The sequence below is a fragment of the Equus caballus genome, chromosome 1 (genome assembly GCF_041296265.1).
Source record: "Equus caballus isolate H_3958 breed thoroughbred chromosome 1, TB-T2T, whole genome shotgun sequence".
NCBI classification, from domain to species: domain Eukaryota; kingdom Metazoa; phylum Chordata; class Mammalia; order Perissodactyla; family Equidae; genus Equus; species Equus caballus.
In genome coordinates, this window is record NC_091684.1 from 129,171,867 (window position 1) to 129,186,453 (window position 14,587).

Below are 14,587 nucleotides of genomic sequence, written 5' to 3' on the forward strand. Positions count from 1 at the left end.
AGAGGAGGATTGGTGGCAGATGTTAGCTCAGGGCTAATCTTCCTCAAAAAAAAGAAAAGAAAAAAAAAGAAAAAAACTTGTGGGATGCAGCAAAAGCAGTTCTAAGAGAGAAGTTCATAGGGATAAATGGCTACCTCAAAAAAAGAGAAAAGTCTCAAATAAACAACCTCACTCTACACCTTAAGGAACCAGAAAAAGAAGAACAAAAGAAGCCCAAAGTTCACAGAAGGAAGGAAATAACAAAGAATAGAACAGAAATAAACGAAATAGAAACTAAAAAGACAATAGAGAAGATCAGTGAAACTAAGAGCTGGTTCTTTGAAAAGATAAACAAAATTGACAAACCTTTAGCTAGACTTACCAAGAAAAAAAGACAGAACTCCAATAAATAAAATTAGAAATGAAAGAACAGACATTACAAATGATACCACAGAAATAAAAAGGATCATAAGAGACTACTATGAACAGTTATGCTCCAACAAATTGGACAACCTAGAAGAAATGGATAAATTCCTAGAAATATATAACCTACCAAGACTGGATCATGAGGAGATAGAAAGTCTGAACAGACCAATTACTAATAAGGAGATTGAATCAGTAATCAAAAACCTCCCAACAAATAAAAGTCAAGGACTAGATGGCTTCACCAGTGAACTCTACCAAACATCCAAAGAAAAATTAATACCAATCTTTCTCTAACTCTTCCAAAAAATAGAAGAGGAGAGAACTCTTCCAAGCTCAGTTTATGAGGCCAGAATTACCCTGATACCAAAACTAGACAAGGACACCACAAGAAAAGAAAATGACAGGCCAATATCCCTGATGAACATAGATGCAGAAATCCTCAACAAAATATTAGCAAACTGAATTCAACAATACATTGAAAGGATCATACACCATGATCAAGTGGGATTTATTCCAGGTGCAAAGATGGCTCACCATTGGCAAATCAGTCAATGTGATACACCACATTAACAAAATGAGGAATAAAAATCATATGATCATCTCAATAGATGCAGAAAAAGCACTTGACAAAATTCAACATATACTTATGAAGGTATAAAGGGAATGTACTTCAACATAATAAAGGCCATATATGACAAGCTCACAGCCAACATCATACTCAATGGTGAAAAGCTGAAAAGCCTTTCCTCTAAGATCAGGAACAAGACAAGGATGCCCACTCTCACCGCTTTCATTCAACACAGTATTGGAAGTACTAGCCAGAACAATTATGCAAGAAAAAGAAATAAAAGGCATCCAAATTGGAAAGGAAGAAGTAGAACTGTCACTATTTGCAGATGACATGATACTATATATGGAAACCCCTAAAGACTCTATCAAAAAACTGTTAGAACTGGGGCCGGCCTGGTGGCGCAGTGGTTAAGTGCACACGTTCTGATTCGGCGGCCCAGGGTTCTCCGGTTTGGATCCCGGGTGCGGACATCGCACCGCTTGGCAAGCCATGCTGCGGTAGGCATCCCACATATAAAGTAGAGGAAGATGGGCACGGATGTTAGCTCAGGGCCAGCCTTCCTCAGCAAAAAGAGGAGGATTGGCAGCAGATGTTAGCTCAGGGCTAATCTTCCTTAAAAAAAAAAAAAAAAAAAAAAAAAAGAACTGTTAGAACTAATAAACAAATTCAGTAAGTTCCAGGATACAAAATCAACATGCAGAAATCTGTTGCATTTCTATACACTAATAACAAACTATCAGAAAGAGAAATAAAGAAAACAATACCATTTACTACTGCCTGAAAAAAGAATAAAATACCCGGAATAAATTTAACCAAGGAGGTGAAAGACCTGTATATCAAGAATGACAAGACAATTAATGAAAGAAATTGAAGAAGATACAAATAAATGGAAAGATATTCCATGCTCATGGATTGGAAGAATCAATATTGTTAAAATGTCCATACTACCCAAAGCAATCTCCAAATTCAATTCAATTCATATCAAAATTCCAATGGCATTTTTCAAAAAAATAGAACAACTAATCCTAAAATTTGTGTGGAACCACAAAAAACCCCGAATAGCCAAAGCAATCTTGAGAAAGAGGAACAAAGCTGGAAGCATCACATTCCCTGTTTTCAAGCTATATTACAAAGCTATAGTAATTGAAACAGTATGGTATTGGCATAAAAAGACATGTTGATCAATGGAACAGATTAGAGAGCCCAGAAATAAACCCACTTATATATGGTCAATTAATTTACAATAAAGGAGGTAAGAATACACAATGGGGAAAGGACAGTCTCTTCAATAAATGGTTTTGAGAAAACTGGACAGGCACTTGTAAACGAATAAAACTTGACTACTATCTTACACCATACACAAAAGTTAACTCAAAATGGATTAAAGACTTGAATGTAAGACCTCAAACCATAAAACTAGGAGATAACATAGAGGGTAAGCTCATTGACATTGGTCATGGCAATGATCTTTTAAATCTGACACCAGGGGCCGGCCCAGTGGTGTAGTGGCTAAGTTCACATGCTCTGCTTCAGCGGCCTGGCATTCACAGTTTTGGATCCCAGGTGCAGACCTAGCACCACTTGTCAAGCCATGCTGTGGCAGCGTCCCACATAAAATAGAGGAAGATCAGCACAGATGTTAGCTCAGCAACATTTTTGCTCAAGCAAAAAGAGGAAGATTTGCAACAGATGTTAGCTCAGGGCCAATCTTTCTTACAAAGAAGAATAATAATAATCTGACACCAAAAGCAAAAGCAACAAAAGAAAAAATAAATAAGTGGGACTACATCACACTAAAAAGCTTCTGCACAGCAAAAGAAACCATCAACAAAATGAAAAGGCAACCTACTGAATGGGAGAAAATATTTGCAAATCATATATCTGATAAAGGGCTAATATTCAAAATATATAAAGAACTCATACAACTCAACAGCAAAAACCAAACAATCCAAAAAAAATGGGCAGAAGATCTGAATAGACATTTTTCCAAAGAAGATGAAGAGATGGCCAACAGGTCCGTGAAAAGATGCTCAACATCACTAATCATCAGGGAAATATGCAAATCAAAATCACAATGAGATATCACCTCACACATGTTAGAATGGCTATTATCAAAAAGACAAGAAATAACAAGTGTTGGCAAGGATGTGGAGAAGAGGGAACCTTTGTACACTGCTGGTGGAAATGTAAATTGGTACAACCACTATGGAAGACATTAAAAATAGAACTACCATATGATCCAGCAATTCCATTCTAGCTCTTTAACTGAAGAAAACAAAAATACTAGCTTGAAAAGATATATGCACCCCTATGTTCATTGCAGCATTTGTAATAGCCAAGTTGTGGAAAAAACCTAAGTGTTCATTAATGGATGAATGGATAAAGAAGATGTGAGATATATATATATGTGTGTGTGTGTGTGTGTGTGTGTGTATACACACACACACACACAATGAAATATTATTCAGCCATAAAAAAGAATGGAATCTTTTTTTTTAATTGAGGTAACATTGGTTTATAACATTATATAAATTTCAGGTGTGCATTATTATACTTCGATTTCTGTTAGATTACATCATGTTCACCACCCAAAGACTAATTAACATCCATCAACAGACACATGTGCCCAGTCACCCCTTTCACCCTCTTCCCTCCCCCTTTCCCTTCTGGTAACCATCAATATAATCTGTGTATCCAAGTGTTTGTTTGTTGTTGTTGTTATTTTTATCTTCTATTTATGAGTGAGATCATATGGTATTTGATTTTCTCCCTCTGACTTCACTTAGCATAATACTTTCAAGTCCATCCATGTTGTTGCAAACAGCAAGATTTCATCCTTTTTATGGCTGAGTACTATTCCATTGTGTATATATACCACATCTTTATCCATTCATCTTTTGATGGGCACTTAGGTTGTTTCTAAGTCTTGACTATTGTGAGTAATGCCACAATGAACATGGGGTGGGGGGCATATAGCTTTACAGATTTGTGTTTTCATGTTCTTTGGATAAATACTCAGCAGTGGAATGGCTGGATCATATGGTATTTCTATTCTTAATTTTTTAAGGAATCTCCATACTGCTTTCCATAGTGGCTGCGCCTGTTTACATTCCCACCAGCAGTGTACAAGTGTTCGCTTTTCTCCACATTCTCTCCAACACTTATTTCTTGTCTTGTTCATTATAGCCATTCTGATGGGCATGAGGTCATATTTCATTGTAGTTTTGATTTTTATTTCCCTAATAATTAGTGATGTTGAACACCTTTTTATGTACTTGTTGGCCATCTGTATATCTTCTTTGGAAAAATGTCTGTTCAGATCTTTTGCCCATTTTTTAACTGGGTTGTTAAGTTTTTTTATTGTTGAGATGTATGAGTTCTTTATATATTTTAGATATTAACCCTTATCAGATATATGGTTTGCAAATATCTTCTCCCAATTGTTAGGTTGTCTTTTCATTTTGTTGATGGTTTCCTTTGCTGTGCAGAAGCTTTTTAGTTTGATATAGTCCCATTTGTTTATTTTTTCTATTGTTTTCCTTGCCTGGTCAGACCTTGTACTTGAAAATATGCTGCTAAGGGCAATGTCAAAGAGTGTATCACCTATGTTTTCTTCTAGAGTTTTATAGTTTCAGGTCTTACATTCAAGTCTTTAATCCATTTTGAGTTAATTTTTGTATATGGTGTAAGATAATGGTCTACTTTCAAAAAGAATGAAATCTTCCCATTTGTAACAACATGGTTGGACCTTGAGGGGATTATGCTAAGTGAAATAAGTCAGAAAGAGAAAGACAATACCATATGATCTCACTTACATGTGGAATCTGAAAAAAAAAATCACTGTAATAGATATAGAGAACAGAGTGGTAGTTGCTAGAAATGGGGGTTGGGGAAGTAGGAGAAATGGGTGAACTGTTTTGTTTTCTTAGTTTAAATTTAAAAAAAAAGACTTTATAAGAAAGTTCATAGTGGCTTTACTCAAAAAATAAAATGACATGTTGAGGATCTTTTTGTCCTATAGAATAATATTATGTGTGACAAATATTTTTCCAGACCCATCCACAAAACATCTTAATTTACTCAACAAATGTTTAATAAATGAGTACCTCTTATATGCCAGGAACTAGGGGAAGGGGAAGGATTTCCCTGTCCTGGAGTAGTATGTTCCAGGGGGACAGATAAACACTTTAAGAGCTAATTACAGGGGCTGGCCCTGTGGCCGAGTGGTTAAGTTCGTGCCCTCTGCTTCAGCAGCCGGGGGTTTCGCCGGTTCAAATCCTGCGCATGGACATGGCACTGCTCATCAAACCATGCTGAGGCAGCATCCCACATGCCACAACTAGGAGGACCCACAACTAAAAATACACAACTATGTACTGGATGGCTTTGGGGAGAAAAAGGAAAAATAAAATCTTTTTTAAAAAAAGTAATTACAGTTTGTATGAGTAAAACACTTCCAATCACTCACAAAATTCTGTCCATTCTACATCTCAAATGTCTCTGTACTCCATCTCCTTTTCTCCGTTCCCACCTCAGCTATTCTAGCTTACCACAGTAGCCTCCCTACATCTAGTTTTTTTCCTCCTCCAGTTCATTCTTTATACCGGTCCAGAGTTACTTTTTAAATTACAAATCTGACCATGTCAGTTCCATAGTTAAAACTTTTCAATGGCTTCTCACTGCCTTCAAAATAAAGGCCAAGGTCCTCAGCATTTCTTTCACACACGGCCCTGCATGGCCTCGTCCCTGCCTCTGCCCCCAAGTCTCATTGTCAATGTCTCCCCTTTCATGCTTTTCTCACTTCCAATATAGAACTTCTTGTAGTTACCTGAATGTGCCCGTCTGTTTCATGCATCTGTGCCTTTGCATATGCCATTTTCTCAACCAGTAACACCTTTTCCCTGCTCTGCAGAACTCCTGCTTATCCTTCAACACACAGCTCAAGCATCACCTCCTCTGTGAAATCTTCCCATGCTGCACAAAGATGATTACTTTCTTCTCTTTGCTACTTCTGAACTTGTACATCCTTCTGTCACTGTACTTATTGTACTATGTTCCAGTTATCTATTGCTGTGTAACAAATCATTCCAAAACTTATTGGCTTAAAACAATAATGATTTATTTCTCATGATTCTATGGGGTGACTGAGTGGCTCTTCTGCTCTACTTGGTGTTGATTGGGGTCACTCATGCAGCTACGTTCAGCTGGGAGCCAACTGTGGTGCTTCAGTTCCTCTCCATGTGGCCTCTTTTTCTTCATGTGGTGTCCGCCAGAGTGGCCTGAAATCCTTACAACGTGGCTGCTGGCTTCCGAGAAAGATTTCCAAGAGGACAAGCCCCAGTGTACACATGTTTATCAAGCCTCTGCTTGAAGCATGCTAGCTAATGTCCCATTGACCAAAGCAAGTAACATGTTTAATCCCAAAGCCAAATGGGAAAAGCCACACAAAGGCATGCATACTAGAAGGCATGGTTCATAGGAGGCCATCAGGGTAACAGCCTACTGCATGCGGTGTTGTAATTGTTTGCTGTTTGTGCTTCCTGTTACATATGATACATAAGAAGCAGTGAACTTCCTAAGAAATTGGTCTATGTCTTAATTATTCATCCTTGGTATCTAGCAGTGTCAAACACATGGTAGGTATTCAAGGAGGGCTTCATAAAAAATAAAAACTTCTGAGCTGACTGCTAAAAATTAGGAATCCATCAGTTAGGCAGAGGAAAGAAGGAAGGGCATTCTAGCTAAAGGAAAGAGCATGTGAAAAATCCTGGAGGTACAACTACCATGTTCCAGAACCTCTGAATAATTCACTGTGGCTGGAGTATAGGGGTTAAACCTCAGAGAGACAGGGGATAAAGTTGGAAATGTAAGGTGGAATCAGATTACAAAATACATTACAAAAAATGATATTAAGGAGTTTGCACTTTGTCTTAAAGCCAGTAGGGCATCTTGGAGGGTTTTTAAACAGGCAAAGATCTTTAATTTATAGCACTCTGAGGGCTAATATAATGGATAGATTGGCAGAAAGCCAGAACGGAGATGGGGAATGCATCTAGGAAACTAATGCAGCAATCAGATAAAACCTGATTGAGGGGTTAAACCAAGAAAAGGTTCAAGATATATTTAGGAGACAGAGCCAACCATATTTGGTAATTGATTTAAGGTTAAGCCTGTGGGAGAGGGAAGGGCTGAGCAAGATATGAATTCTAACCTGTGTCTGCTTGGACACAACACCATTCTAAAGTAGGCAGGGTTCTCCCCTGGTATCAATCATGTGGTAGCCTCTATAGCCGGGAACATGGGACTGGAGAGAAGAGACGGGGGGAAATATCAGGGATGGGGCCTAGAAGGTGTGAGATCTATGGAAGCAAAGGCTTCTTGCCCTACAAGAAAGTAGATCAGACCCTACTTATTTCACAATGTGCTCCCCTAGTGGCTGCTGGGATCAGCCTGCCTGCTTCCACTCCTTGCTTCTTTCCACATTTTTTCTTCTATCTGGCTGGTGCTTTAGAGAAAAGACTTAGAGCCAGAGGAGTTAAGTGAGAGATGGGACAGGGAGAGGAACACTTTAACAACAAGACTTAGAAGATTTTTTTTATTCTTTCTACTCCAAAGACTTGATATTTATAGTCTCCTGGGAATGAGTGAAAAAAAATTCTTTGCTGCTTTATATTGCAGTCTTTACATTAGATGTGTGTTTCTTGTAGGTAACATATATTTGGTCTTTTTTTTAAATCCAGACTGACAATCTGTGCCCTTTGGTTGGGATTTTTAGGCCATTTATATTTAATGTGATTATTGATATGGTTAAGTTTAAGTCTATCATCTTTATATTGGTTTTCTATTTGTCCCATCTCTAACTTGCTTTTTTTCCTGCCTTCTTTTGGTTTGAGTATTTTTTATGATTTCATTTCATCTCCTTTGTTAGCTTATTAGCTATAACTCTTTGTTTTGTTATTTTAGTGATTACTTTAGGGTTTATAGAATATACCTTTAATTTATGAGTCTACCTTCAAGTTATATCACTTCATGTATAGTACATGAACCATACATAGTATACTTCTGTTTCTTCCTTCCTTGCCTTATACTATTGTTGTCATACATTTTACTTATACATCGTTATTATTTTTTTAACTTTCAATTACCTTATAAAGAGATTTAAGTGGAAAAATGATACATTTGCCTATGTAGTTACCTTTTCCGGTGCTCTTCATCCTTTGTGTAGACCCATATTACCATGAGGTATCATTTTCTTCTACCCAAAGGTCTTTCTTTAACATTTCTTGTAGTAGTTCTGCTGGTGATGAGTTTTTTCAGCTTTTGTGTGTCTGAAAAAGTCTTTGTTTCACCTTCATTTCTGAAAGATATTTTCATTGGGCATAAACTTCTAGATTGACAGTCTTTTCCTGTTATTACTTTAAAGACATTGCTCCACTCTCCTCTCTTGCATTGTTTCTGACCAGAAATCTCCTGTCAGATTGTTCCTCTAAATGTAACATAATGTGTCATGTGTGTGTGTATCTGTGCGGTAGCTGCTAAGATTTTATCTCTACTTTTGAGCAATTTGATTATGGTGTGTCTTGATACAATTTTCTTCACGTTTCTTGTGCTTGAAACTTCCTTGAGTGGATGCAGTTACTTGGAAGCAGTTTGATGCTTTTGCATCTTGCTTTTAATACTTGATGGGGGGACCAGGGCTGGGTTTAGTTAATGCAAGACCCTTCTGAGTTCTCTACCCAATGTCCTGTGAACTAACTATTAGGTTTTCCAGTCTGGTTGGTAGGAACAGGCACTATGCCTGGCCCTGTGTGTATCTGGGTACTGTTCCCTCTAATCCTTTCAGGTGGTTCTTTCCCCAGCTTTGAGTAGCTTCCTCATATTCATACATTGATTATACACCGATCTGCCAAATTTTCAAGGGGGCATTCTGCAGATCTCTAGAGTTCTATCTCTCTCTGCAGTTCTCTGTTTTCTGGTAACCTATCCTGCAAATTCTAGCTGCTTTAGTCTCCCGAACACTCTGCCTCCTCAGCTCAGAGAGTACTCCCCGCCCTACGTCTTCCCTCCCTGCACTGTGGCCTCTCTCAAGGCAATAAGCTGGGACAAACTCACCTCATGTGTTTGCCATCTCTCAGGGATCACTGTCCTTCATTGCCTGATGTCTAAAAACTTGAAAACCATCATTTCATATATTTTGTCTAGTGTTTTAGCTATTTCAACCAGGAGGATAAACCCAATCCCTGTTACTCCCTCTTGGCCAGAAACTGAAGTTCATACTACAGTCTAAATATTTATCCTTTTATCCTCAAACAGAAATAACGCTTTTTTTCTGATTAAAAATCCCTTTCAGTGACTCATTAAAGAAAATCAGATAAAAATACAAGAAAAACTACAAGTTACCAGTAATCTCATCACCCAGAAAAGACACTCCTAACCTATTCGTTCCATGAATCTGAGACCACACTATCCCAACACTAGCAAATGTTTGTCAACCGACAGACTTTTTTCTGTGTTGACAATAATTACCATTTCATATTGCACTCTATTTGTTCAACAGATATTTATTGAGCAGTGCAAGGCTTTGGGTGGAAAATGTATTAAGCATTTCAGTTGAAATAATTTTCCAGTAAGCTGGAATAAATCCATTTATGGACATCCATTAAAATATCAATTTCTGAATATTAATGTAATTTGGATTAAAATAGCCTGTCCTAATTAAATGTACTTTTAGGAAATTTTATTCACATATCACTTTTATTTAGAAAAATTTTTGAACTGATTGGAATGCTCAGTAAAGCCTCTCTACCATCCTCAGACTCAAATCTACTGAGTGAGCTGTTTGAATGAGTATCTGTTACATAACAGAGTTATCATTAACCTTTCCTTCACTATCACTATCACTAACCTATGCTACCTATGGGCTTCATTAATATGCTTCTTGCCATTGAAGTTTCAACTTTTACTGCTGCATTCTGAAATGGCAAATACAGTTTTCAGAGGGAGATAGCACCACGTCATTGCTGACAGTGAGTTCTGCTGTGTAGTTAACCACGTGCTGCTCTGCTATGCATCTTATTGTAAGTTGTCATGCAGGGGCCAAGGGAGTTCTAGAAGAAACCAAGAAAAGTATTCTTCACTTGTTATTGCAATGCATTTTATCATGCTTTATTCCCATTGCCCATCTCACCTCACCTCAGCCCATGCCTTTGCAGGTGGGAAGTTCTTAGTTTCTCTGTAAGCACTAGGAATCATAGGGTCTACACAAGATGCCGCACAGGTGCAGCATTTTAATCCTGTAGATGTGGCAGAAGCTGTGCCTGCTCTGCAAGGGATGTGGCCGGGCCATTGAAGCTTCCAGCAGCTGGGCCGGCCTGGGGGATCCAGAGTAGACAGGAGCCCTGGGGATGGCAGACACCAGAACTGAGGTGTTCACAATTGAAGGAGCCAACTAATCTGTCCTAGAATTTGGTTGCTGCATCGTCCACAGATGGGCTGGAGGTCAATCTCAGGACATTTGTTAAAGTATAAGAAAGAAGAAAATACAGGGCAAGCTTATGAGTATGACTATGGTCAGAGCTTTGTACCAGAGAAAGCAAGGTGCTTGGAAAATGGGAATTGGGGTGATGTAGAGAGTGAGGAAGCTGACAGAATGTCGGCTGAGATAGACTAATGAAGAGTAGTGACTAAACTATCAGAAATTCGGGTTGGTGTGCCAAGGAGCCAAAACAATAGAAAGGCCAGAGAAGCGAGGCGCAACAGCTGCAGTGTTCATATTCAACATTTATGGAGCACCTGTATGTCTGAGGTCCTTAGTTCATGTCTTAGCTTATCCACAGATGACTGTGAGGTTGGTATTGATACTCTGAGTTTACTATTAAGGAAACTAACATATGAGATATTAAGTGGTAGAGCCAGTTGAAACTCAGATCTGGCTGAATCCAAGTCCAGATTCCAAGTGTTTTCCCCGCTAGTCCATCTAGAGCTGAGAAGTTCTCCTGCGGGATGCATGGGGTAACAATGCAACCATTTTAGCAGCTGACTCACAGCCTTCCCTGAGTGAACAGTTGCTCCGCTGGAAACCCAACAAGAGTGTTATATTTTACTTTCTTTAAAAGTAAAAGTAATATATGCACATGATAAAAATTTCCAGCAGTACTGAAAGATGTAAAATGAACATTTGTTCTCATCATCATATCCGTTCTTCGTCCCAATCCCACTCCCCAAAAGTCACAATTCCTAACAATGTTTTCAGTGCGTACTATGAAGAGTATTTTTCTGATCCACAGTAGCATTTAACATACCAGATGGTCAGGAGATTCAAAACCATGCCATGCGGGGTGTAAGTGAAAGAACTAAGAAGGTTTACTCCGCAGAAGAGAAGGCTCTGACGGGGCAGGAGTGCTGTCTTCAAGTGTCTAGAGGACAGTCATATGGGAGAAGGCTCCTGTTCCAGATGACCCCAGAGGTCACAGTTGGCACCAGTGGCATGGACACTATTGGAGAGGCAGATTTTAGCTCAGCGAAAGAAGAACATAGAGCCATCTCAGTAAGGGGAAAAAGCACCTCGGGAAGGGTAAAAAGTACCTGCAGGAAGTATTTAGACAGAGGCTACATGATCACTTAGCAAGGACATGCTAGTGATAACAGAAGCATCAGGGGAAGGTTTTCAAACTCCAGGTCATGAGCGTGTGTGTTAAAATCATTTTAGAGGAACATTTTTAAACAAATGGAATAAAGTACAAAACACTAGAATACATTACATGTAATGGTATCAGTATTCTTACTGAGACTTTTTATGTATGTGTTGCCTGTATACTGGGTTGTAACATAAAACATATTTCTTACTGCGAGTCATGGTCAAAACACTGGAAAGCTACTCCCCTGGGTGACTACCAAAGCACCTTCTAGCACTCACTCTGTGAAAGAGGTCTGGACGGTGAGTCTGCAGACCTGGGTCCTCCCCTCATTCCCACAGTGGAACTCATTATCCTTCTCTGAACTTCAGTTTCCCCATTTGTGCAACAATGGTTAAAGCCATTTAGAACTTTAGATGGAGTGGTCAAAGTCTAAAGGCCCTTCTAGTTCTAGAATTTTCTATTTTAGGAACATTCATTTATTCAGCAGACATCACTTGAGCAGTGCCTTCTATGAGCCAGGTACTGTTCTAGGTGTGGCGATACAGAGGCAAACAAAACCGACCAAAAACAAAGCTCCTGCCTCTCATGGAACTTACATTCTAGTGAGGATAGACAGTATGTCCGTAAGTGAATTATGGTGAGTGTTAGACAGCAACATGTGCTAAGTGCTTAAGAATAAAAAATAAGCAGAGGGATAAAAGTATCAGAGAGAGGGTTGAAATTTTAGATGGAGTTGTCAGGGAGTCCTCCCCTAGAAGATGACTTTTGAGTAAAGACCTGGTGGAAATGAGGGCACTAGCCATACGGATATCTGGGGAAAAGCATCCCAGGAGGAGGAAACAGCAAATGCAAAGGCCGTGAGGTGGGAACACGTCTGACGTGTTCCTTGAACAGCAGGGAGGGCAGTGTGGTTGGAGGAAAGTGAGCAAGAGTAGTGGAAGATGAAATCAGAGAGGTAACAAGGGGCTTGGGGCAGATCATGCAGGTGAGGACAGAGTTCTTTGGAGTTGCCTCCAGTTCCTTTGGAGGCTATGGATAATAATACCTACCTTCACACAGTTAGGAGGATCAAGTGAGATGGGAATGTGCTCTCAAAACTAGGAGATCCTGTACAAATATGACCTTATTACCATTTTGTGCATTACTGTCAATGGAGCAAGTCAGTGGCCATGAGGGAAGCCCAGCTCTCCACCTCAGGCACTCCCAGGCCTACACTTTGGAGGGTGCAGTCTTCTGGTATACAGCAGATCTCTCAGTAGTGGTTGCTCTATCAAGAGTCTAAGAGTTTCTTGCTTTTGATTTAGAAATTCCATCACCCAAAGTTAAGCAGTCTTCATCGGGAGAACTTCATCTGGAATCTGAAAAATGTTCCTCTTCTGGAGAAATATTTGTATGCCTTGGGCCAGAATCGAAATCGAGAAATTGTCAAACAGATCATTCAGCTGTTCAAGGATGAAGTAATGAGCAAATTAAGTCATTTTCGAGAATGTGAGTATTTCTCCAACCAAACAAGTATTTTTCTTGATATTTAAATTGTCAAATTTCAAACCATCAGAAAAGTGTGAAGGCACAGCTTAGCTTTATCAAATCTTAAAATTTTCCCATATTTGCTCCTGTTTGCTTTTTAAAAAATAATACTTTTATTTTCTTTCAAATTGCTGCATTTGAAGCCCCCTCTAAACTTTATATGATTCCACCTCTCCTCTCCCTTCTAAATTTGCATACATGTTTTAATTCATTACTACTTATGTATTCATTCATAAATTATATATATAGCAGTGTTTTGCATATTTAAAAACTTTAGATAAATGGTATTATTCTGCAACCTTTTTTTTATTCAACTTAGTTTTTCAGATCAATCCATTTCATATATGTAGTTCTAGTTAATTTAGTTCATTTTTAATAGTATTCCATAGTAATGTATACATCATAATTTATTTGAACGTATTGTAATTTTTTGTCCATTCCCTTTTTAATGGAATTTTAGGTTGGTTCCCATTTTTTTGCTGTATAAATGATGCTGTAACGAGCATGCTAGTACACATCTCCTTATGTACATGTACAACAGTTTCTCTAGAGCATAACCGGCTCAGGCCGCCATAACAAATACCATCAATTGGGTGGCTTAAACAACAGAAATTTATTTCACACAGTCCTGGAGGCTGGGAGTCTGAGATCAGGGTGCCAGCAAGGTCAGGTTCTGGTGAGGACGCTTCCTGGCTTACCAATAGCCACCTTCCCTCTGTGTCCTTGCATGGCAGAGAGAAAGCAAGCAAGCTCTCTGGTATCTCTTCTTATAAGGACACTAATCCCATGATGAGGCCCCACACTCATGACCTCATCTAAACCTAATTATCTCCCAAAGGTCTCCCCTCCAAATACCATCACATTGGGGGTTAGGACTTCAACATATGAATTGCGGGGGGGGGGGGGGGGGGGGCAGGGCACAATTCAGTCCACAGCACGCACTTTGTGTACACACAATGTAAGGTGGTAACATAAAAGTAGAGTTGCTTTTTTTCCCCTTCAAAACTCTTTCCCCCGCCTAGTCATCTTCATTTCCTTAAAATGGTATCTACCATTCACCTAGTTGATCTGGCCAAAACTCTAGGAGTCATCAGCCTTGACTTCGTTCTTTCTCTCACACCTCATATCCCATCAAATTCTATCACTTCTAACTTCAAGACATACCTTACTTCTAACCACTTTCGCCTACCTTTACTACTTCCACTTGGTCCAAGCTACCATCCTTTCTGACCTGGATTATTGCAGTGGCCTCCTAACTGTTCCCCCGGCACCCATCTGTCTCCCTACAGTATATCTTCACTTGTGTTCCCTTTTTTTTCCCTTATTATTTTTGTAAGATTCTCCACATTGTTGCATGTGGCTATAGTTTAACTTTTATTACTGTAGAGTGTTCTATTCATAAATATACCACACTTTAGCTATTCTACTCTTAAAAGATATTTGGGGG

At 39.0% G+C, this 14,587-nt stretch overlaps 1 protein-coding gene across 4 annotated transcripts in view; it reads left to right on the forward strand.

Moving 5' to 3' along the window:
- HYKK (hydroxylysine kinase) overlaps positions 1-14,587 on the forward strand; it is a 33,707-nt gene that overhangs the window by 12,410 nt on the left and 6,710 nt on the right. For all 4 annotated transcript variants that reach the window (XM_005602879.4, XM_001492632.5, XM_005602878.4 and 1 more), the window contains exon 4: positions 12,918-13,101. In XM_005602879.4, the coding sequence (XP_005602936.3) occupies positions 12,918-13,101 (184 nt within the window). The remainder of the gene's footprint in view (positions 1-12,917; positions 13,102-14,587) is intronic.